At 40.5% G+C, this 24,925-nt stretch overlaps 2 protein-coding genes and 3 non-coding genes across 9 annotated transcripts; 4 read left to right on the top strand and 1 right to left on the bottom strand.

Annotated features, from left to right (window-relative positions):
* Window positions 1–1,225: 1,225 nt before the first annotated feature.
* trnae-cuc (transfer RNA glutamic acid (anticodon CUC)) lies at window positions 1,226–1,297 on the top strand. Its single transcript has one exon. It is a non-coding gene; the product is annotated as a tRNA-Glu (tRNA).
* A 760-nt stretch (window positions 1,298–2,057) lies between these two features.
* trnas-aga (transfer RNA serine (anticodon AGA)) lies at window positions 2,058–2,139 on the top strand. The gene has a single exon. It is a non-coding gene; the product is annotated as a tRNA-Ser (tRNA).
* LOC129857665 (cilia- and flagella-associated protein 418-like) lies at window positions 2,095–24,090 on the top strand. 3 transcript variants are annotated; one of them, XM_055926136.1, is made up of 7 exons: window positions 2,095–2,468; window positions 2,749–2,845; window positions 3,148–3,203; window positions 3,662–3,730; window positions 4,207–4,302; window positions 5,843–5,996; window positions 21,271–24,090. In XM_055926136.1, exons 1-7 carry the CDS (start codon window positions 2,287–2,289, stop codon window positions 21,313–21,315), a joined length of 699 nt encoding a protein of 232 aa, XP_055782111.1. In that variant the 5' UTR covers window positions 2,095–2,286; the 3' UTR covers window positions 21,316–24,090. The 3 variants fall into 3 exon arrangements, with proteins under 3 accessions (XP_055782111.1, XP_055782113.1, XP_055782112.1); XM_055926138.1 differs by lacking the exon at window positions 21,271–24,090 and adding an exon at window positions 6,603–6,853; XM_055926137.1 differs by having other exon boundaries at window positions 2,096–2,468; window positions 3,665–3,730; window positions 21,271–24,085.
* trnas-aga (transfer RNA serine (anticodon AGA)) lies at window positions 3,294–3,375 on the top strand. Its single transcript has one exon. It is a non-coding gene; the product is annotated as a tRNA-Ser (tRNA).
* On the bottom strand, window positions 6,855–18,807 carry LOC129857664 (T-cell differentiation antigen CD6-like). 3 transcript variants are annotated; one of them, XM_055926134.1, is made up of 13 exons: window positions 18,549–18,807; window positions 17,291–17,371; window positions 15,823–16,122; window positions 15,233–15,547; window positions 12,331–12,390; window positions 12,042–12,188; window positions 11,407–11,520; window positions 11,164–11,280; window positions 10,875–11,021; window positions 10,555–10,638; window positions 10,304–10,438; window positions 10,001–10,102; window positions 6,855–7,418 (listed from the first exon to the last, which is right to left on the bottom strand). In XM_055926134.1, the coding sequence occupies exons 1-13, from the start codon at window positions 18,598–18,600 to the stop codon at window positions 7,276–7,278; spliced, it is 1,797 nt and encodes a 598-aa protein (XP_055782109.1). In that variant the 5' UTR covers window positions 18,601–18,807; the 3' UTR covers window positions 6,855–7,275. The 3 variants fall into 3 exon arrangements, with proteins under 3 accessions (XP_055782109.1, XP_055782108.1, XP_055782110.1); XM_055926133.1 differs by having other exon boundaries at window positions 11,164–11,520; XM_055926135.1 differs by lacking the exon at window positions 11,164–11,280.
* Window positions 24,091–24,925: the final 835 nt, after the last annotated feature.

Here is a 24,925-nt window from a genome sequence, read left to right as displayed (position 1 = left end):
GTAATTGTTTTTGCTGTCCTTAGCTTATACCTGCCCATACCATAACCCCACCGCCACCATTGGGCACTCTGTTCACAATGTTGACATCAGCTAACCGCTCGCCTACACGACGTCATACGGTACAGTTGAAACCGGGATTAATCCGTAAAGAGCACACTTATCCAGCGTGCCAGTGGCCATTGAAGGTGAGCATTTACCTGCTGAAGTTGGTTACTACACCAACCCTGGTGAGGACGACAAGCACACAGATGAGTTTCCCTGAGACGGTTTCCGACAGTTTGTGCAGAAATTCTTCAGTTGTGCAAACCCACAGTTTCATCAGCTCTCCAGGTGGCTAGTCTCAGACGATCCCGCAGTTGAATAAGCCGGTTTGGAGGTGGTCTGCGGTTGTGAGGCCAGTTGAATGTACTGCCAAATTCTCTAAAACAACGTTGGAGGTGGCTTATAGTAGAGAAATGAACATTAATTTCTCTGGCAACAGCTGTGGTGGACATTCCTGCAGTCAGCATGCCAATTGCACACTCCCTCAAAACTTGAGATATCTGTGGCATTGTGTTGTGTGGCAAAACTGCACATTTTAGAGTGGCTTTTTATTGTCCCCAGCACAAGGTGCACCTGCGTTATAATTATGCTATTTAATCACCTTGATATGCCACACATGTCAGGTGGATGGATTATTTGGCAAAGGAGAAATGCTCACTAAAAGGGATGTAAACAAATTTGTGCACAACATTTTAGAGAAATAAGCTTTTTGAGCATATGGAAAATTCCTGGGATCTTCTATTTCAGCTCATGAAACACGGGACCAACACTTTACATGTTGCATTTCTATCTTATTTCAGTATAAGTAGCTTTTTTAAATGTAACCTTTATTTAACTAGGAAAGTCAGTTATGACCAAATTCTTATTTACAATGACTAGTGCTTGACTTCGATTAAAATAGATGACGGTACTGTTTATATTTAGGTGCAGGAACTGTACAATACCTTTGAGCTAATATTTTATGAGGTGCAGGACCTCATGCAGTAGAAAATCGGAGGTGCTGGTACTCAGTTCTGGTGAGCTCCTGCCCAAGTCAAGCACTGCTTGATACTCAATATATTTGGATAAATTCAACTTCTCACTTGTCCAGGTTAATTTACAATCATGAATTTTAGATATGCAAATAATAAACCAAATTGCCTTTCTTTTAAGTTCGAAGCGTCGACATGAGCAATACAACTACTCCCTGGTGGTCTAGTGGTTAGGATTCGGCGCTCTCACCGCCGCGGCCCGGGTTCGATTCCCGGTCAGGGAACATACTGTTTTCCTTTGCTCTGAACAGCTATTTCTGTACTTTAACAGTTTGCACCAATGTTCTCTTTATAATGCTATGTTAATTTTATATCAGTGTAGGCTGCTGAGGGGAGGACGGCTCATAATAATGTCTGGAATGGAGCAAATGGAATGGCATCAAACTATGTGTTTGATGCATTTGATACCATTCCACTGATTCCGCTTCCAGCCATTACCACGAGCTCCTCCTCCCAAATTAAGGTACCACCAACCTCCTGTGAATTCTGGTTAAACAATAAGGATTGAGCCTTGGGGTACTCCCTTGGTGATAGGCAGTGGTTGAGACAGCAGATTTTCTGACTTTATACACTGCACTCTTTGAGAGAGGTAGTTAGCAAACCAGGCCAAAGACCCCTCATACATCAATACTCCTTAGCCGCACACAAGAATGGAATGGTCTACTGTATCAAAAGCTTTGGCCAAGTCAATAAAAATAGCAGCACAACATTGCTTAGAATCAAGGGCAATGGTGACATCATTGAGGACCTTTAAGGTTGCAGTGACACATCCATAACCTGAGCCGAGAAATCAGATTGCAGAGGGCCAATTGTGCGCTGCCCTATGGGACTCCCAATCACTGCCGGTTGTGATACAGCCTGGATAAAATGGTTACCAACATAATTAGAGTTTTGTGCTGCAGCCTGCTAAATCATAATATCAGTCTGATATATTTTTCATTTGATGTTGCATATTACCGGTTTCCATATACAATAATGTCAACTGTTGTCGTGGCCGAGTGGTTAAGGCGATGGACTAGAAATCCATTGGGATCTTCCCGCGCAGGTTCGAATCCTGCCGTCAACGTGATATTTTTCTCCTGTGGTTGGCAATGCTCAGGCGTTTACATTGTATCATAGATATCCAGTATCTGTTATTGTATCGCTAGCTACACGGTATCAATCTTTACCTACTTGAAATGAGGTTACGTCTGTCAATCAAGCACTCCTGTTCATGACAACAGTCAATAAGCAGCAGTACCCTGAAGCTATGGCGGACGATTTGGACGAATTGCTAGATGAGGTTGAAACAAAGTTCTGTCCCAATGTTTCGTTGACGCCACAACTTCAAGCTCCCTCGGATTTATCGACGGCTGGGAAATGTTTAACGCAAACTGGGAAAGAGAGAAAACACCGGTGCGTAGTAAAATGCAAGTGTTAACAAGCTAACGTTAACGATAGCTAGTACGGGGGAATGGACTAACGTTAGCAAGCAAGGTTAGCAAACCAAGTTGTTGACCATAACTGACGCAATGGAAGCTTATGCAACGTAACTAGCTATGTAACGTTAGCTAATTAGTTGCAAACGCCAGCCTTCCTAAAATGCATTGTTATTTCATCAAGCATGTTAGCTAAATCATGTAGTTAGCTAGGAAACGTTAGCTTGCTAAAACTGTTCCTCGCTTCACACCGCCAGCACCACTGACGATACACCCAGAAAAACGGACAGCGAAGATATAGATGCCCTTCTTGAGGACATACTTGACGATGACTTCGATTCCCTTGAGCTAAACGTGAGTAAATAACGTCAGCTACACCGCCGTGCCATGGTGAATGCTGTTCTTTTTTTTTTTTTGCTAACCATCTACTGTCCAGCAGTAGCTAGCTAACGTTAGCTGGCTGGATATCACACGTATGTATTAGCTAGCTATAATTAGATAAATACAAGGCTATGTTTGATTGTTTTTAGCCTGTTTCCGATGGGAAGGTTGCTATCATCTTTGTCATTCTGACTCCAATGCATTAGCTAACGTTACATTGCAAAAGGGCTGTCCCGTAGGTAGTCTCATATTTGCTTAACTTTACACATTTGCAGACTGGACAACTTCCTAAAACGACAAAGACGAAGTCATTGCCACAGGCAACAAGAAAGTAAGTTTTCTAATAATCCTTTTGAAAAAAAAACATCACTAATTCATGCGAACATAGTTAGTTGTCCTGTCCGAGTAGTACATGTAGGCAGTTGTCGTGGCCGAGTGGTTAAGGCGATAGACTAGAAATCTATTGGGATCTTCCCGCGCAGGTTCGAATCCTGCCGACAACGGGTTGTTTTGTGTTGCAGCCTGTTGAATCATAATATATGGTTGTATCATTCTGTCAGTGGTATACCGCAAAAAGGAAGATAATAATGAACATAATGTGTTAATTATTATTGAAACTCAGTAAATGTTATCTAAGACATCTGTATATCTCTGTTACATGCAGTCAATGTAATTGTATGTTTTACAAAATGGTAATTCACGGGGAGCCATACAATCTAGTAGTGAGCCTTTGGTAAAGCATGTATTTGATAAAAGCTCTCTTTCGATCCCCATTTGTTCTTATGTGAGCAGGTGCTGCCCAGTTTTCCTTGGTGGAAGCTCGATTGCAAATGGTGTAGGAACAGCTGTTTCACAAAGGTAAAGTGCTGTTTAATTGTAGTGCAGGGATCATCAACTGGATTCAGCCGTGGCCATTTTTTTTCTTGAGCGGATGGTCAGGAGGTCAGAACATAATTACGGATAATTAGTAAACTGCAATTTGACTGCAAGAAGCCCAAACAGATATAATATTTAACTACAACAGACTAATATCAAACCTTGCTTACATTTGTGTATGATCACATACTGTATATTTCTATATTATGCGTGGGAATTCTTTGGAACAGATTTCCAAAATTAAAATCACCTGGTGCTGATTTGCTGGTGTTTTTACAGTCCAACAATAAAATCATAAAATGTATTTATTTATTTATTTTGCTCAGAAAACGTGCGGGACCAAATAAAATCACCTGCGGGCCGTCAGTTGGGGAACCCTGTTGTAATGTTAAGTGTGTGCGTGTGTGTAAGCATGGATCACATTTGAATTTGACTCACTGTTTAACCTGTGCTGACAGGTCGTGTGATCAGCTGAGATGTATCTCCTGTGACTTTCGGGTGGCCATGTTTGACGATCATGAATGGGACCCCTCTTGTGATTACCTCTTCTTCAGGTGAGACTCCTCTCGTTGGGCCTGATGTATCTTTATGGGGTAACAAACTCTTTGAGGAATTTAAATATTGTTATTATCTTGAAACAAGTTGGAAGTTAATACAGAAAACCAAAAATCCCAAATTTCTCAGATTTGAACAGAAGAGGGCAGTGTAAACTTCCTTATTTTGGGACTTCGTGAAAATAAACTGGAATAATCTTCATTTGATTCTTAATGTAAAATACCTTTTAAATAGGGATTATGACTTTCACCTTGATTGATATCCACACTTTCAGAGAAACAGGTAACCTTTTTCCAAAAAATATGAATACACAGTGGTTTAATTGAAAACTTTTTTTAGCCGTGCTCTGAGATCGATCGGATAGGAATTTCATAGGACAACTGGTACTAGTAGATGGAGACTGACATTAGATAGGCAGTTAAACAACACAACAATGCCACCTTGGGTGCCTCTCTGGTTCAATATTGTGTTGTTTCACTGACAGAGAGCTTGCCCATGATGACAAAGACTGACACTTAAGCTTAGTTAATGAAGTGAAGTGGAAGACCTCATAGCAGTAGGGCTGTAAGTATGCAGGCGTGGGTATTTGGTGCTCTTAACACCAAGACAGGAATTCTATTCTTCTAGGCTACACGAATTTGATACTATTGGTGAGAGTCGACTTGAAATGCAAACTAAGAAAGACAATAGACAGAAGGGCTGTGCTCAAATGGGAGAAAAACATTTTAAAATAGAAAAACAACGAAGGCTATCGCAACCACAATGTTGTTGGTATTTTGGTGCAGGTAAATTATGGCACTTGGAGCAGCATATACTTTGTGAACAGCCTCTTTCTTTCATTCGAAAATATACTTTAGCAAGTGCCTTTACTTTTTTGGGGAAATTTTCCATAGTGTAGGATCGCAGCAGCACAGCTTTGTTGAATCCAGACTTTTGTGTTGACAAAATGGAGGTAATAGGCCTAGTGAAAATCCAGTGCAAGAACAGCGAGCAAGGAGTACTCACAAGACCCTACCACGTTGTTGTCTTCCTAGAGCATGTGCAGTGGGTGATAGAGTGGATGATACGTTCCAAGCATGTGGGTTTTGCTGTCGGTGTTATCACAGCAGTGAACTAATTATCTGTTCTGGTGGACACTTAGGTGGTTTCAGGCTTTGTGCTGGAGTATAGAGGTTTTACTAAGTTGCTGAGAGCCCAGGGCTCCTCTACAAGACATGGGGATTCATTTATCATTCAAATGTGCTTGTTAAATGCAACGTAACGTATTGTGCAAATGATGCTTCCACCCAGATTAATTCCTTCACCTGTAAATTGCAGGTTAACTCTTGAATATTTGTGATGTTTCCAATCATTCCACAATCTTTCAGGGGTTTTTGGAGGCTGGTTTTGTTCCATGCACATGACCAACTTAAATGTGAAGTACTTTGTGAATTTAGTACTACTTATCCTATCTATAACTCTACATACTAATAATGTGAGAGATATTCACCTACTGCTCATTGCTTAGCTAACCAGCCTTGCCTCGTTGTATCTCTGCAGGAACAACATGCCAGACTGTCAGAAGCTGCGGGCCAAGCTGAGGAGAAGAAAAGGGGCGCGGGCGTACGCCTGCCAGTGTAGCTGGCACTCTGCTCGAGACCTCACTGACCTGAGAGAACAGCACCAGCTCAAGTGGGTCTGCGGGAAGCATGAAGTATGACAGCCTTCTCGCTATCTCACACACACACACACACACACACACACACACACACACACACACACACACACACACACACACACACACACACACACACACACACACACACACACACACACACACACACACACACACACACACACACATATTACTTTGCAGTTACTTGAAAACCAATGTCCTCTTGTTATAGACATCCCAACACACATTTTTCTGCCTTGAGAATGATGTAGGTCTTTCTCTGCATTACATTTAGTGTGTTCTGGGTTTAAAGGTAAATGAACAAGGTAGGTCTTCTGCTATCTTTAGAGATGTGATTTTAGCTAGCTCAGTTTTAAGAGCAGGTACAGTATATGCCAGACCATACTTGTGTGAAAACGGTACTTAGGAAAGATGAGGCGAAATTGAATGAGTCTTTTATGTAAAAATACATAAAAAAAAAAAAAAAATAGTAATGAAGACATTCCATTATCTGGTAGTATTTCATATACAATGCTGTTACATGCTTTTCTGTAGCCTTTCCTTCTCTGTCTTAGTTTCTAATTCCCCTGTCCTTTTGTTTATTTCCTCTTCTGTCCCTTTGATTGAAATGCATTCTGTTTTAAGGGTTTTCTGATCTTACCATTCATGTATTGTGTATAACATGAAGGTGAGGTTAGTGTGAAGTTAAATGACGCAAACCTTTCCTGATGCATCTGTGTTAGACATTTAGACAAACATTAAACATAAAAGCATTACTTCACTCTGGCAGTCTAGTAGTTGATACTTTATAAATGAATCATAATCAAATGAAGTAGTCTGTGGATAGTTTATTATATATCTACTAATTCATTATTCATTAGGGACCCCCCACCCCCCCCCAAAAAAAATAAGCTTAACTTCCTTAGACATTCATTTGTTGTGATAGCCCGGTCAGAAGTAGATATTTTGGATTGCAAAACGTGCTCATATTATGTACAAAACATCTGCATATGCGTTTATACACTAGGCTATTCACATCAAGTCATAGTTGAATTGACGAGTGACAGTGCTGTTTGTTCACAATGCTGGTCATTCTGTGCAGTGGTGAAGCGAAGGGGGTTAAGACCGTTGGGCCAGTAACCGAAAGGTTGCTGGTTTGAATCCCCACGCTAACGAGGTGAAAATAAATCTGTCTGTGCCCTTGAGCAAGGCAATTAAACTTAATTGCTCCTGTATGTCTTTCTGGATAATAGCATCTGCTAAAATGTAAATGACTCAGTTTTATAGTTCTCACTTCACTGCTATGTTCGATGAAATGCTAGTAATTTGTTATGTCATCGTAGTCACTGTCAGAAAGAGACTGGTCCGGGTCTTCTTTCACGGTAACATCACCAATCCCCTTTTCATCTTGGACTTCTATGTTCTCATAAAGCTCAGAGGAAGATGAGCTGCTTGAATCATCTGTATAAAATACTCACATTACCATTTACATACATCCACAATAGGCTACATGTTTTAAGCAATTTGCATCTACAATGCCTTCAGAAAGTATTTACACCAATTTACTTTTTCCATATTTTGTTGTTACACAGCCTGAATTTAAAATGGATTAAATTTTGATTTTGTGTCACTGGCCTACACACAATACCCCATAATGTCAAAGTGGAATTATGTTTGCAGACACTATGTGCAATAATAGTGTTCAACATAATTTTTGAATGACTACCTCATCTCTGTACCCCACACATACAATTATCTGTAAGCAGTGAACTTCAAACTGATTCAACCACAAAGACATTCAAGGTTTTCCATTGCCTCGTAAAGAAGGGCACCTATTGGTAGATGGGTAAAAAATAAAAAAGCACACATGGAATATCCCTTTGAGCATAGTAAAGTTTTTCCTTACACTTTGGATGGTGTATCAATATACCCAGTCACTACAAAGATACATCCTTCCTACTCAGTTGTGGAAGAGGAAGGAAACCGCTAAGGGATCATTCATAATTAAAATTCAAATATTTCTAAAAACATGTTTTCACTTTTGTCATTATGGGGTATGTGTTTTTAATATGTTTTATCCATTTTGAATTCAGACTGTAACAAAGTGGAATAAGTCAAAGGGTATGACTACTTTATGAAGGCAATGAACATTACAGACAGTACATGACTCTAGAATCTACAGCACAGTTGTGATCCGTGTAGGGGAATACAGGTACTTGGTGCCGCCATTGAACATGCCTTTATGTCAAGGACTAGGCTTAATCTTTCTCAAGGGAACCTACCCTTAATCGTAATGCATCAATGTTTGAACATTTTAATCACCCTTTTGCATTAACGGCATAGCCACAGCAAATAGATGAAATGAGGGTGCTGCAGCACCCCCTAATAAATTGAAATTAAGTCATAAATAATACATAAAAATCAGAATTTGTGATCTAGGCCTTAATTACTACTATATGAGCAGAGAAAAATATTCCTCTTCACTCACAGTCACATAGCAGCCTAGGCCTACTCCCAACCGAAAGCATGTGACTTGTCAATGTGATTTTGTTTCACAATCTCCATCTGTATATTTGGTTCATTCTCTGGCTGGGCAAATAAGTAGAGGTGGTAACTCATCTATTTGTTTGCTCATCTATCACTGATTAGAAACATTTAGCATGGAATAATGTACCTTAAATCAAGTGTAGGCCTATTATTATGCTCAATAGCGTATAGGCAACTCCAAAAGCTTGCAGAGGTGATATATGAACAGGAGACTCATGCTTTTGAAAATATAGATTGCTATTATTCTCTATCAGTATCATGATGAAGATACTCTCAATGTAAGACCCTACGCCTGCTCCCTATCAAAGTGGAGTGAGGGTAGAAAAGAGATGAAACATGGATCAAAAAAGCATGGGCTTGCCTTGGGCTCTGTTTCAAAATCACTTTTTTTTTATATGACAGCAGTTCCACACGTTGCTGTGACGCAAGTTGTGTTGGGAAAATATGATGTATTTTATTCTGTTATATTTCATTATATTCTCAGCCTACTACAAAATATATGTGTGTTGACTGTGATCAGTGTAGCCCAAGTGTCTTGTCTGTTTAATGAACAAAATAACTTGATTTTATATGCACGGCACAGCCATGTAGCATATCGGCTGCACAGACCAGTAACATCATTAAACTCAAAATATGCCATTCTATTATTTTGAAAATAAATTGTATTGGTCCTATAATGTTTCTTAGGACCTGCCAAAAAACTAATTCATTATGGATTTCTTTGTAATGGTGTATATTTAATTAATTTATTAAAACAGACATCCACCCACATCTACTCCCACTCCTAATTATGCCGGCATGTGCACGGGAGATATAAAAGGCGTATCCCGGCAAGAATGTGGTAAAAATGGGACAGTGAATTGGGTTCTAAAAAACATTGTCAGATTAAAAAAAAAAAAAAAAAAGACAGGCAAAATGCCGTAAAGTCTGTCTATAAAGGGTATTAGTGTCTGTAATCTAATTGACTCTGTCATTCTGAGGTGTAGCTCTCCATAGCTTAATGGCAGATTAGAGTGAAAAACAGCCAGGCAATTTCCTCCATCTGAATGAGGACAGTCTCTTCCGCTCTCTCTCCCTCCCTCTGTTGGATTGTGCCTGCCATGTGCCTGCCAGAAATACTACCTTTTCCATTATTCACTGTGATAGTAAATCTGGCAAAAACTAAAGGAATTAAGTACAATTTAAATCCTCACAGATGTTTATGCCCCATACTCAATGGCTCCATCTGTCAGACTACCTTAGTTCTTTGAATTGAGTTTTGACACAACTTGAAATCACGTCTTATAAACTTAGAGAAACCTTTGAATATGATTTGTTCTGTTTCTTTCAGGGATTACACCGGTGGTGTCAAATTAATTTGGCAGGTTTTGAAACACAATATGACACCAGCAGGAGACTGAGAATTAGTCTCTGCAGGGAACATTACACGGTTCAATGGAAATTCTGTCCACCTTTGAAACACACATGCACAGACTCATCAGAAATGTATCAGGTACCTTGATTTTGACTGCTCAGTAGGTGGCAGTTACTGTTCACAGGCTGTTGCTGATCCTGGTGTGTACTGGTTGATTGCACAGGGGAATGTGTATAGGTGTTCTCTGAGGAGAAAATGTGAAAATGTGCTCCCTGTGAAGTAATTACGAATCTACATATTTTCTCCCAAAAACTTTCAAGACAATACTTTCATGTACTGTTCTGTAGTGCAAAATGCCTTTGCTGTTGTGTCTACCCCATTCAGTGTTTAGACACAGCCAGATGAATTGTGTGTTGTTGTTCCCCTGATTTTGACTTGAACGGACCTGACTGTAGATGCTGTTCCACTGCCATCCCCACGTTGTAGTAGGATTCCCCTGATGATGTACTACTACTCGATCCCAAGGATGGCTCTCTTCCACACATCAAGTCTGTGAGGGCAGTTCTCCTCAAACCTGGACCTGGGGGGTTAGCATTCCACACAGTTACTCTGTTATCGTTGATTCATGAGAATGGATTTCATAGATGCACTGACTGACTCTGTTGCAGCATTTGCCATTGAGCATTTTAGACTGACCTGAGTCCAGCAGCTCCTTCTCCAGTGTCTCAATGTTCTCATAGCATTCCCCAGAAGACGTGCTGGATGACACCAGCGAATGCACTGGACATACAAATGGTTGTTAGTGTTAGTATGTTACAATAGGGCTCTTATTCAACTTTTCTGTCACCATAGCAAGTTTCAGCAAATTATAACTTTTCTGATTCCTTGTCCTGCAAACGGTTGTAGAAAAGTCTCAGATTCTAAGTGGACATTATGTCCTTAGAAGAAACCTGTCGGACATGGACACAATATGATCATGGTAAAAATCTGGTTCACCCAACCCGACAGTAACTTACGACTTTGGGTGGCAGGGTTTTTTCTCTCAATGCCGTTGATTGTCTCAGCAATAATATTATATTTCTCAGGAGCGTCAGAAGTCTCTGCTGTCTGTGTGGTTTCCCATGGCTCTCTGCTTGTGCTTACTCCATTGTCAAGGACCCTGACTAATGAAAACATAAAAGAACATTTGGTTGGCACTGTGAGCAAGTCCTTGGACCACTTTCTCCCTTAATAGCCATGTGTCACTTCCCATCTTTTTTCTTTTGGAATTGCACTATTTATCCAAAACTATGAAGATGAACTGACCAAGTGCAGTAGCCATGGCAACAGAGGGTTGGTCATTGAAGTCATAGTTTTCATAGTCAGAGTCACACAAGGCGTCGGTGTCATTCTGAGAGGGTTGTTGGGAAAGGTACTGTGGAGCTGCATGAAAGGCCACATAGAGAAAATGTATTCTGACAAATGGGACACTTGAACTAATAAGACATTTCCTGAAATTGCAAGTAACTAAAGGGCACAGAGATGACAAGTGTATCAGTAGGAACTCACTGTAATCAGCTGTGTCTGTGGTGACTGTGAGGAGGTTGACTCTCTCCCCTCGGTCAGTGTGTTGAGACTGGATGGACAGCAGACGTCCATCTTGTCTTTGGTGAACCAGAAGTGCTAGTAATGAAGGGAAAGTTTTGCCTTTGAAACTTCTCTTTACCGAAGCTAGGATAATAGATTTGTTGGCCTTTGTTGTCTTTGATGTTGGACAAGAAAATAAGGACAATACATCTCAAAACCAATTAAATATTTTAATTAGACCACCGTCACATATGGCACATATTCAAAGCATTATCATCCCCGTGAAATAAAATGTGCTGCTTTTTTAAGTTGGTGTGAAAACAACACTGGTGGTGGGACTCGTTAATGAGCAATCAACCAACCCAGTGGTATGCATACTGTTCCAGTTGGGTGATTTCCTTTGTGTACTGTATTGAATCACATTGCGTTGTGTTGTCGTATTATCATACCATTGAGAAGAATATGTAATACCCTTCAGACAAAGCAATTTCTCAGTGTTAATTACTGCTCATTGATGATAGCATGTTTGTTGTTGTTGGTGTGAACAAATGGGAAGAGTGACAGTTGAGTATGAGGCAATGAAAGAGAAAGAAAAATAGAGAAAAACGATGACTCACCAGCTCTCCTCCTGTAAGACAGGAAGAGTGAAGCATTGGAGAGGAGTGTGAGGAGGAGGGCTATAGACAATGCGATGCAGCCCCAGACAGCAGCTGTGGGAGGAGAGGACCAGCTCTCTGCACTGGTGACTGGTAGAACTGAGCCTGCTGGAAACAAGAACAAATCATAGTGCAGAGTACAGACTAGATAACAAATTCTTCTTGGCATGTTCATATGAGCAGAGCAGACACTCTTGTTGTATTATTACACAGATGGAGGGTCATGTGTGTCAGCATCTATTGAATGTACCTGTGGTTGAAGTCTGGGTGTTCTGTTCTGCTGTCTCGTTGCCTGGTTGAGATGGAATTCCTGTCAGGGAAATGGAAAAGTCCTAGAGGTGTTAGAGAACTAGAATGTATAAGAGATGCATGGCTCACTTCTCCTGAGTGTTCAAGGCACTCTTGTTTGAAAGACGGGGAAAAGGTTTGTTTAAAAAAACATTTGCTCAAAAATGTAAAATCCAAGAGGAGTTGTGTTTGTCCATCTGTGTATCTAATGATCTACTGAACCAATATCTGACTCTTATTCAAAAGTTAGACATTGCAGTCAATCATTTGGCAATTACTGCAAGGAATGTGTGTGTTTTTACTTAAAAAAATTACTTGAAATGTGTAGGACTCACAGACCTACATAATTAACTATCACTTGAGGTGTTCGAAAATAATCGGAAACATGGTGAACAAATGTGCTGGTTGATAACATACCTATATTTATGGGAAAGATGTTTGAAAATGGTATTTTGTTCTTAAATTATATTGTAAATTGGAATGGTAGAGTTATGTCCTTCGTGGAGTTATCAGAATTGTACGGGAAGGTCTGCTCAATCCAAGAGTACAACCAATTGATTACAGCATTGCCCCAAAAATGGAGGAGGTGGGTGGCAGTGGGAGGAGGTAGGGAACTGGTCTGTCTGCCCAATATAAAGGAGAAAATATTCTAAAATAAGTAAATATTTTCTAGAAATAGGCATGGAATAATTGATGAGACAACAAATATTCAAGAATAGCTTGATATATAAATCTCTGGCGGAGGAATAAAAATAGCATAAATAAGAAAGTATACCAGTTTCATTTGAGGACCAGGATGTTGACAACTGTGCCATACAGATTGCAAAATAGTTGGGAAGAGATTTTTGATGTACCGATTCCATGGTACAGGGTGTATGAGTTGATATATAAAACAACGCAAGATTCAAGACTTTGTGCTTTACAGCTAAAATTATTATATAGAATTCTTGCCACCAACAATAGACCATTTATTTTGGTATTGCCCTCAGGTAGTCTGTTTCTGGGCTCAGGTTCAGGAATGGCTGAAAATGCATAGCATTGATCTAAAACTGATCCTAGAAATAGTACTGTTAGGAGATCTGGAGAGACCGGGTCAGTCAATTAATAATATACTTAGTAAAAGTATTTATCTTCAACACGCAATCTGTAGATTCTATTCGATTAGATAGATTGAAATTGTACGTTAAACATCACAGCATAGTTGAAAGATATGTGTTGCGTAGAAACCCAAAGTGGGTGGCCAGTAGAGATAGATGGGATGGGCTGAGGGAAGCTGAGGGTGGCCAGTAGAGATAGATGGGATGGGCTGAGGGAAGCTGAGGGTTGTTATGTGGAATTGGAGACAAGTGGGAGTGGAGTTACTGTGTGAGAGAGAACGATGGTCAAACGATAAAGGAGAAAAAAAAGTCTAAATAAAACATAATAAAAGTACATTTGAATGACACTAAGTGGCAGTGTTTTTACAACTAATGTCGGTTTGCCTGAGGCTAATGCCGTGCAGGTGTTTGTACACATGCATATACACAAATAAACACATACAAGAACACACACATACATGTAATAATGCCAGACAATCACACAAACATATAAAGTAGGCATTGCTGTTATGATTTCAGTTGTTCTTTATGTCCTTTGTTTTAAATTTAATATAAAAAATATATATATTTGCATTGTTGCTTGCTGTTTTCTTCTGTCTTTTCCTTTTTTCTCTTTAGTTCTCTTGGTTGTTGGTGCATTGGGGGGTTCTTGGGGGTGGGGAATGGATTTATTATTTATTTTATTTTTCTTCCGGGGGGGCTGTGGGAGGGGTCTCGAATGGTTAAAGGACAGCTATTGGGGAAATGTGGGGGGATCTTGGAGGGTTCGGGTTTCAGAAGATTGTGATCACGAAAAAGGAAACTATGACATTTTATATCACTATCATGCACACATAAGGATGGCTCTGTTGCGGAAAGACTGACACATGTTTGATAGTGTCTTGATGCTGCATTGTTTGTCCTTCATGTTCTAATACTTTAGTGTTACCCCTTCCTTGTGTTTTTTGTAATAAATAATTATAAAAGAACAACAACAAAAAAACATGGTCAACAAAAAAATGTAATTTAGATGCAAGATTTAAAACCCATGGAAGTGGCGAACAACTGTTGTCATGTTGAGGTCAAGGCAGTTTGGATGTTTTCTCACCAAGGAACTCTTGAACTTGGCTCCCAGGTTGAACATCTTTCATTGAGGGTCTTCCTCAGACAGTGCTGTTGCGACGTGGTATTGACATGGTTTGTCTACATTCTGAGTGACATGCATTACTTAGGCCTGTGTGTTTTTGTGATGCCTGTGTGTTTCTTTTTTTTTCTTCCCGTTAATGAAAATAACAATAATTAATATGCAAAGCAGCTGTCTCTTTTCGGCTTATGACCTCTCACATCACCTGATCGCTGCATTACTGTAGGAGGATTTGAAGCTTGTTCGTCAGTATCAGTGCTGAGTGTGACTGAGACTCTGAGTGCTATCCATTCAGACACACTGATAAGATCACGAGCCAAATCATTCTTGATTTGCAATCATCAGAACCCTGATTGTCGACAGCGTTTAGCGTGCTGAAAATCAGCGCTAAGATGATGGGGACTTGGTTCGCCACCAAGACACCGGATGTTCAATCATGGTAATGTGTTTTACATGTTATTACTGCACTATCCATATTCAGACCAATCTAAGGAGAATATACAAACACTATGTTACAACATAGCTATTTTAAGTAGTGGGCATGACATTGACTTAGCTGCCATTCACGTTTAAAATGTCATTTTTAAATGACATGATTGTGAATACAGTAACTGACAATGATAATATTATAGCTGCAGGCTTACCTGAACAAACCACTGCAGCGTCCTCTTTGTGTCCACAGTCGTTGACTGTCCCCATGGAAGGACACTCCCATAGGTTCCTCTCGCTCCCCCCACAGTTCACCTCATCTAAGAGAACCAGACCAACACCCACTTCAAAAGACCCGTCCTGCCCGCTCACATTTAGGGCAGAGCCACAGCCCAATTGAGCACAGACCACGCCCCCATCTCTCAGGTCCCAACTATCGTCACACACCGTTCCCCATTTTTCCTCTCTCCACAACTCCACCCGTCCTTCACAGTGGTGTGAGCCTCCAGCCAATCGCACGGCCTGGTGCCCTGAGGAATGGACAGATCAACCAATCAGTTCATAGATCATCAGTTAACCTCGATAGAAGCTGGGCCTCACTCAGGATCTTTAAAAAGCAGCTTGAAAATGGAAGCGTGCTGAAAGGAGGAACTTGTCGCAAAGCGTCCACAAAACACTTGGAGAGCAACCCATATGATGGCTTTCCATTGCATGCAATTTGCAGGCGTTACTGCAACAACGTGTTTGTGGTTGCTCAAGATAAATTGTGCCGATCCAAGCATAAGCTTTGCAATGAGGGTCTTACCACAGATTATCTCAGTCAGGTTAGAGCAGTCTGTGTATGAGAGCTCTGTACAGTTCTCCACCAGTAGGTCTCTGTAGACACACTGGCTCAGACACGTTGAGCTGGAGTAGTTTAATGTAGCTGTGCCATTCTGTCTGCGCTCGTACACTGCCCCGCAGCTCAGGTTGGTACATATGTCCTCCACCACTTTGGCCCACTCTGCAGACCCAAGGTCAAAGGTCACTGGCCTCCACAGCCCTTGATGGAGCACCTCGACAACCCCAGAGCAGTGCTGAGATAGCCTGGGGGGGTGAGATATGGCTGGAGGGATGAAGAGATGCAGAATCAATATGAGAGTGAAATACAGATGACTGTTTATATTTCCCCATGTAGTGTAGCCACATGTACAGTACATGTTATACAGCATAATACACACACACACCCAGACACATTGAATGGCCTAGCTGTTTGTTGGCCTATCGGTTGCTGTGCTCTTTGCAGACGTTCAGCAGAGCAGCCACATCCTGTGAGTCATGTCCTGTGGAAATGTCACTGGGTGGTGAATTCGAAGGGGGACACTGAAGTCGACCAACCTGATTCTAGAAACACCACTGGACCAAATACTCACAGTAGTTTCAAACCAATGGACACAGGAGCCTTTGGTACTACATTTCACTCTTCAGTCTTCACTTTTTTCCCTGTTTAAAGGTGGTGGAATTGCACTTCATGTAACTCTGTGTTGTTATGTGTCGAACTGCTATGTTTTATCTTGGCCAGGTCGCAGTTGTAAATGAGAACTTGTTCTCAACTAGCCTACCTGGTTAAATAAAGGTTAAATCTTTTTTATTTTTTAGGTTCAACAAATAGAGAATGAAAACCAGGTTAGTGTAGTATGATTATAACTGAATAACTGATTGATAGTATTTTTCTTAAAAATCTGAATCCACTGGACCATTTGATATCCTCTATGACACGAATGACAATTGACCCATTATTTTCTTATTTTAATTGTATGTTTGTGTGTTAGAGAGAGCATGTTTGTGTGGGATGTTCCTCCCATCATCATCACGCATCATCATCACCCTCAGAACAATGAAAATATCCTCTCACTATGGCTTAATTGCTGGTGACCTGTATCATTATAGTAAAAAAAAAAAGCCTTTGCCTCATCTCATTTCGATCTCAGTATAATGGCTTGTGAGCAATCAAGTTCTCTGCAGGATTGTTGCTTGAGGTTGTGTCTCCTCCCTCTAAGAAGCACACAGACACCTTACCCATTCATCCCTCTATTTTAGCACCTAGCAATTTGACTGGATGGGCACGAGGGAATGGAATTTGGGGTTTAGGAAGGAATGGGGGGGTGGTATTCAGAGAGTAAGATCGATGTAGATTGCAGTGGCCTCCGGACCAAATAAAGCTTGATTGGAGGCTCGGGTTCTGAGGATCTTTTTAGCATAATACCAACCATTTAAATAAAATTGGAACTCACTTAGATTGGATGTCTTCTGCTCATCAGTCTCTCTCGAACCAGAGAAGTTCCCCGGAACAGAGTGGTCTTTATTTAGAAAGGCTGAAATATGACAAACAACAAACTAAACTAAAATAAATGATAAATTATTGTAGTTATGCATAGATGAGAATATTCATGCAGCTGTCCAATCAGTTATTTCAGCCTACTTTGTGTTGTCAATGCTATATGAAGCCCAGGGCACGCAGCAGTACATTACAAAAAAGTTATTGAATTTGGCTCTAATCAGAATAATCTTTTCCATTTTGTAAACTGTCTGTTGGTGGTATTTCAAGGTGGCTACACAATAGTTCAATTAGAAGGATATAATATGGAGTCCTTAAATCACTTTATTTACACTGGTTTTCAAAACAGCTATTATCAACTGCCCCAATTGGTTAATTTAGTTGTTAGATGGGTATTCAATTAATAACATCTGTGGCTCATTGTTGAATTAATCAATGCAGATAATGCATCATCTTGTGAAGCAAAATAATATTTTGTTCATGCTTTAACCCATGTCACAGCTCTCCTCAGAAAGCAATGCATTTTGAACTATCACTTTGTTTATGTATCACTCTGTGACAAATTAGTGATTCATACAAAAACAATTACGCTTCAGCCAATCATTACATTTACATTTAAGTCATTTAGCAGACGCTCTTATCCAGAGCGACTTACAAATCATTGTTTACTATGGTTGGTTGATTTCAATTCCCTGCACTTTTATGTTGCGTCAAGCAGTCTTTGAATTTTAGCTAGCTAGTGTTCGATGAATCGTATTGGGTGTTGCAGTAAACACCTTACATTGGGAAGTAAAGTAATCCTCTGTAAGATAATGCAGCATTTAGCCTACACCTAATTGGCATCACTACGGTCAGACCCTTTATGTATGAATATTTTATTATTTGCTTGAACACACCAACACGTGCTGTCAACAAGTAGAATGAAACGCCATGCACTTGTTTATTCAGACATGAATAATAAGCAAACAGAAATTAATAAAAAAATATGGTGATGTAGAAGCATAATAAAAAAGCAAATGTGACTCCACTGCCAACTATTTTGATGTGCATATCTTTAGTATTATCAAACATCTTATACAAACAATTCTAAAATACATTTGATGCTGTGTTTGATGTACATAGAGTACAACCGTCATACTTTCCATCAAAAGAGCCGCTGAAGATAATAGAACTGAATACAATCTAAGCAGAAATATTAGATTAAACTGTGTTACCTTGAGAGAGGACCAGAACTGGCAGAAGTATTGCCGTCCTGAACAGTTCCATCTCCCAGAAAACAGTCAGGCCGGGGTCCTTTGAGCATACTCCTCAACAGAAACAACTTTGTTCTTTTAATATTAATAACAATCAAATGAGAAATAACGCACGTTACTGATCTTATCATGAATCAAGCAGTGTGCTATATGTCAGAACTTGTGTACTCACTCTATTTCTGTTTGCACTGCTGCAACTTGTGGTTTCCATGAGCATCGTCTTTGACACAATATCAAATAGGCTTCTGTCTGTAGAGCACACTACTTTCTCAGACACATAGACTGGCTGTGAGATACACCCACTGTGTTAAACACAACTACGAGATGTTCAATTGTTGGCTAACACCCTCAACAACTAATTTTAACCTCCCAACACAACACTCAAAAAAGGTTGAATAAACAAACAAACTCAAATTCATATGCAATTTAAAAGAGGCTTACCCAAATTACTATTATATCCTTATGTTGATAAAGAGGTGCATGTAAAATGAATCGGACCCAAATAACTCTGTTTTAGGATTCATGAGAACACAATAATACATGGCGTCAGACCGAGGCTCTGCATCTGTCCTCGTGCTCCTAGACCTTAGTGCTGCTTTTGATACCATTGATCACCACATTCTTTTGGAGAGATTGGAAACCCAAATTGGTCTACACGGACAAGTTCTGGCCTGGTTTAGATCTTATCTGTCGGAAAGATATCAGTTTGTCTCTGTGGATGGTTTGTCTTATGACAAATCAACTGTAAATTTCGGAGTTCATCAAGGTTCCGTTTTAGGACCACTATTGTTTTCACTATATATTTTACCTCTTGGTGATGTCATTCGGAAACATAATGTTAACTTTCACTGCTATGCGGACGATATACAGCTGTACATTTCAATGAAACATGGTGAGGCGCCAAAATTGCACTCCCTGGAAGCCTGAGTTTTCCAGACATAAGGAAATGGATGCGGAAAATATTTTACTTTTAAACTCGGACAAAACAGAGACGCTAGTTCTAGGTCCCAAGAAACAAAGAGATCTTCTGTTGGATCTGACAATTAATCTTGATGGTTGTACAGTCATCTCAAATAAAACTGTTAAGGACCTCGGCGTTACTCTGGACCCTGATCTCTCTTTTGACGAACATATCAAGAATATTTCAAGGACAGCTTTTTTCCATCTTCGTAACATTGCAAAAATCTGAAACTTTCTGTCCAAAAATGATGCAGAAAAATGTATCCATGCTTTTGTCACTTCTAGATTAGACTACTGCAATGCTCTACTTTCCGGCTACCCAGATAAAGCACTAAATAAACTATAGTTAGTGCTAAACACGGCTGCTAGAATCTTGACTAGAACCAAACCATTTGATCATAGTACTCCAGTGCTAGCCATTGGCTTCCCGTTAAGGCTAGGGCTGATTTCAAGCTTTTACTGCTAATCTACAAAGCATTACATTGACCTGCTCTTACCTATCTCTCTGATTTGGTTCTGCCATACATACCTACACGTACGCTACTGTCACAAGACGCAGGCCTCCTTATTGACCCTAGAATTTCTAAGCAAACAGCTGGAGGCAGGGCTTTCTCCTATTGAGCTCCATTTTTATGGAATGGTCTGCCTATCCATGTGAGAGATGCAGATTTGGTCTCGACCTTTTAGTCTTTACTGAAGACTGCTCTCTTCAGTAGGTCCTATGATTAAGTGTAGTCTGGCCCAGGGGTGTGAAGGTGAACGGAAAGGCACTGGAGCGACGAACCACCCTTGCTGTCTCTGCCTGGCCAGTTCCCCTCTCTCCACTGGGATTCTCTGCCTCTAATGCTATAATGGGGGCTGAGTCACTGGCTTACTGGTGCTCTTCCATTTTTTTATTTTATTTTACCGTTATTTTACCAGGTAAGTTGACTGAGAACACGTTCTCATTTGCAGCAACGACCTGGGGAATAGTTACAGGGGAGAGGAGGGGGATGAATGAGCCAATTGTAAACTGGGGATTATTAGGTGACCATGATGGTTTGAGGGCCAGATTGGGAATTTAGCCAGGACACCGGGGTTAACACCCCTACTCTTACGATAAGTGCCATGGGATCTTTAATGACCTCAGAGAGTCAGGACACCCGTTTAACGTCCCATCCGAAAGACGGCACCCTACACAGGGCAGTGTCCCCAATGACTGCCCTGGGGCATTGGGATATTTTTTAGACCAGAGGAAAGAGTGCCTCCTACTGGCCCTCCAACTGTCCATGCCGTCCCTAGGAGAGGTGCGTCACTTGAGTGGGTTGAGTCACTGACGTGATCTTCCTGTCCGGGTTGGCGCCCCCCTCGGGTTCGTGCCGTGGGGGTGGTCTTCGTGGGCTATACTCGGCCTTGTCTCAGGGTAGAAGGTTGGTGGTTGTAGATATCCCTCTAGTGGTGTGTGGGCTGTGCTTTGGCAAAGTGGGTGGGTTATATCCTGCCTGTTTGGCCCTGTCCGGGGGTATCATCAGATGGGGCCACAGCGTCTCCCGACCCCTCCTGTCTCAGCCTCCAATATTTATGCTGCAATAGTTTAAGTGTCAGGGGGCTAGGGTCAGTCTATTATATCTGGAGTATTTCTCCTGTCTCATCCGGTGTCCTGTGTGAATTTAAGTATGCTCCCTCTAATTCTCTCTCATTTTCTCTCTTTCTCACTCTCTTTCTTTCTCTCTCTCTTCTCTAGGAGGACCTGAGCCCTAGGACCATGCCTCAGGACTACCTGGCCTGATGACTCCTTGCTGTTCCCAGTCCACCTGGTCATGCTGCTGCTCCAGATTCAACTGTTCTGCCTGCGGCTATGGAACTCTGACCTGTTAACTGGACGTGCTACCTTGTCCCGGACCTGCTGCTTTGGACTCTCTCTCTACCGCACCTGCTGTCTCTAACTCTGAATGATCGGCTATGAAAAGCCAACTGACATTTACTCCTGAGGTGCTGACCTGTTGCATCCTCTACAACCACTGTGATTATTATTATCTGTCCCTGCTGATCATCTATGAACATTTGAAAATCTTGGCCATGTTCTGTTATAATCTCCACAAGGGCACAGCCAGAAGAGGACTGGTCACCCCTCAGAGCCTGGATCCTCTCTAGGTTTCTTCCTAGGTTCTGGCCTTTCTAGGGAGTTTTTCCTAGCCACCGTGCTTTTAAATCTGCATTGCTTGCTGTTTGGGGTTTCAGGCTGGGTTTCTGTACAGCACTTTGTGACATCGGCTGATGTAAAAAGGGCTATATAAATACATTTGATTGATTGACTTGAAAAGCTTTATATGCCAGAACATTTTTGAGAGAAGCTGTAGCTGCTGGCAATACTAAAACTGCATTATTACTGTCTAAATGAAACATTGATCGAAGCGAAGAGATTTTCATCAGTGTTTTACATGGGCTGGAGAAGAATTTTAACACTGTTTGTGTGATTGTGAACAAAGACGAACTCCAATACCATTCAGCTGGTAAATTATAGGCCCAGAGTGAGGGAAGGCATGGAAGGTCTGCCTAGCTGCCTCGACAGTCTGAGCAAATAAAGGAGTTGAGTAGAAGCTGTCCCCATACACAGTAATGGAATCTATTTAAGGCTATTTTATGATAGCACTTCACAAACATCCTGAACTTCAGTAAGCGAGGCCACCATTGTTACCAATAAAGACTACCTCAAACAAGTAAAAGTTTCCCTTTATGTGAGGCAACTGAACTTAACTTAAATGGAAAAGGCCTTGGCTGTACCATAACCTTGAATATAATTGAGTACCCATATACCAAAGGTCATCAAGGTCATTTCATTTGAAATGATTTCTCCTGTCCTTGAAGACACCTCACAAACCTGAGGGCCAGGCAGGAAGTTACTGTGGAACCTTCCTCAACCACACAGCCCAGGCCTATTCCAGTGAATCTAATTAACACTATTGAATCTGCCAGTGCAGGCCTGGCTCTATGGTTGCAGCCTGGAGGCAGGTTTAGGGACGTAAATACAAACTGCCTTTAGCCACCACAGCAGAGCTCCCAAGTCAGCCTAGTCAACCTCCCTATTCATTTAACTCTTTAGAGAAAGTGAATCATGCTTCACACACCTTGACCCTGTTTCACCCTGACACCCTTTCGAATTGTGTTTCTATTCAGTTGGCTTCTCATTTAATTTGATTCATCATATAGCGCCACAGAAGACCGTGGGCTTCTTAATGCTCTCCATTGAGTCTGAAAGTTTGTTGGAAAACGTACACTACTCAATGAGAGGTGACTTCGCTTTCCTTTCCTGGGGATTGACTGAATACAATAACTTCCTACTATATCAACCATAACAAATACAGTAAACATACAGATGTAGCATCTTAATTTCGATCACCCTGTTGCAGGAGAACCTTCATTGCAGGAATTGTAAAACGTGTAGTGTATTTGAGGTTTAAAAAGGCAGAAGTTTGTAATTTCCACTTTGAAATTTGAGACTTGATTTTCCCCTAGGAAAAATGTATCAACCCCTATACATTTTTTAATGAGTTATAATCCACATAATAATTCTAATTTCCTGTTGCTGCAGGATTATTTTCAATGATGACCCTCACTTTTGTCATCTTCTTTCTTTCATCTCCTCTCTGACCCCCACATCTCGTTCCTTTGTATCTTTTGGGGCAGCTTTTATTTAGCTTAATACATGACTGACAACATCTAAACCGCCGATGGCAAAGTAAATAAAGGATTGTCAGGATGTGACAGATGGGTGACTTGCCCAGAGTTCTCTGGGGGCGGAGTAGACTTTTTAAGTCATGTGTCAATCACGTCTCTACTAAATGACAGCTCTGCAGACATGCCTGTGAAATGATGGGAACAAATATATAATCAACTGAGTATCCTAATGACTGATACAACAACCGTATAGCGTTGTTTTAGTTAGGTAAGCTGAGGACAATGAAAATCCTTAGTGTTTCATAGCGTTAATTATTACTTGAGTTAAACTTATATCTTAAATTTGCATTACAGTACCTTTTATTGTTATCCCTGCAGAATATCTCCAAATGATGCCATGAAGGTCAGTTCCCATGACTAAATGCCTCTTCCTTTTTATATGATAATACAATTCCTACCTACCTTTCCAGTCTGGTGACTTGATCGCCTCCCACCGCCCTCAGGGCCTTGCATAAAGCAATGCCGACCCGTCATTAGCATAATGTGGTCACAATCAGACAATGGGCAATGGGGATTTATCTGTCACAGAGTTGGGCTTGAGCTGTTCTCATCTTATTAAAATGATCACTGTTCCTCCCAATGAAATTGGTACTATGGTCACTTTGTCGCTTTTATTATAATTATTATTACTGTTCCTGCCATTCCTACTGATTATTGAAAGAAACAGTGTTTCAGCTTCAGAGTGATCATTTAGACGAACTCATATTAATCAAAATTAACAAAACCCCAAACAGGTTGAATATTGCATTCTGCATTCAAAATAGTGCAGCATTATGAAATCAAATGTTTTGACAAGTTAATTATTTATGTTCCAATTACAATTAGCCTCTCACCCCCCATTTAATCTGACTTTTGGTGTCCCTTTGTAAACTTAGGAACCCTATTCAAACACATCATTGTATTAATAAAAAAACTCTTGCACTGGCAGAATTGTTTTGTTCCCAAAACTAAACAATGTTTTCAATAAACTCAAATGCATAAAGGTTAGAACTCTTTGGTTGTCTACTCTGTTGTGCTACAGGACAGCTATCTGCTAGGAAATCAATGACCCGTGTGTAGCTGTGATGTCTACCTTCTCCCGTTTTTGATTGGAAAACAATTTCTGAGTGAATATCTGGGAAATGTATGCTTCACAAAATGCCAGTAAGCCAGCAGGCAGATACACGGAGATGTCATTAATATAAATCATCAACTCTTTCATCTGACAGAGGCACATCTCGATTGAAATTAAATTGATAATTTTGGACACAGACTGAATACCAAGCATGTTGATTTGGTAGTGCAGCAAATATGTTGCCAAGTAATACGAGAATGTGAACAAAATAATTATCAACGAGATTCAGCAAAATTGAATACATTAAATAGAATCGAAAAAATAAATGAAAGGAGTTGATTACACTCTCAGAGAAAAAGTCAGTAACTCTCTTCCATCCATTCATGTTTTGATTTGTTTTGTAAAGAATTAGTTTCACAGAGAACTTGTGATTTTTTGTAACTTGTCTTTTTGACTCAATCTTTATTTTTTGAAGTTTTACATAGATTATATGCTTTATTTAAGTAATGTCTTTCACAACTCAAACATTAATTTTACAGACATATCTCACTTTTTGAACTAGCCCCAGCATTTGCAGAGGGGTAGTATTTATCAGAAAACAGTAGAG

This window comes from Salvelinus fontinalis, chromosome 6 (genome assembly GCF_029448725.1).
Source record: "Salvelinus fontinalis isolate EN_2023a chromosome 6, ASM2944872v1, whole genome shotgun sequence".
Lineage (NCBI taxonomy): Eukaryota > Metazoa > Chordata > Actinopteri > Salmoniformes > Salmonidae > Salvelinus > Salvelinus fontinalis.
This window is presented reverse-complemented; position numbering and strand designations above follow the sequence as displayed.

What these genes read in the sequence shown, in the direction of transcription:
- LOC129857665 (XM_055926136.1), top strand. Translation starts at nt 2,287, where the DNA reads ATGACAACAGTCAATAAGCAGCAGTACCCTGAAGCTATGGCGGACGAT. An exon ending in GGGAAAGAGAGAAAACACCG is followed by an intron (nt 2,469 to 2,748) that starts GTGCGTAGTAAA and finishes TCACACCGCCAG; the next exon opens with CACCACTGACGATACACCCA. An exon ending in GGGTCTGCGGGAAGCATGAA is followed by an intron (nt 5,997 to 21,270) that starts GTATGACAGCCT and finishes TCTCTTCTCTAG; the next exon opens with GAGGACCTGAGCCCTAGGAC.
- LOC129857664 (XM_055926133.1), bottom strand. Translation starts at nt 18,600, where the DNA reads ATGGAACTGTTCAGGACGGCAATACTTCTGCCAGTTCTGGTCCTCTCT. An exon ending in GCAGAAGACATCCAATCTAA is followed by an intron (nt 16,123 to 17,290) that starts GTGAGTTCCAAT and finishes TCATCCCTCCAG; the next exon opens with CCATATCTCACCCCCCCAGG. An exon ending in GAAGGAGCTGCTGGACTCAG is followed by an intron (nt 10,439 to 10,554) that starts GTCAGTCTAAAA and finishes CTAACCCCCCAG; the next exon opens with GTCCAGGTTTGAGGAGAACT.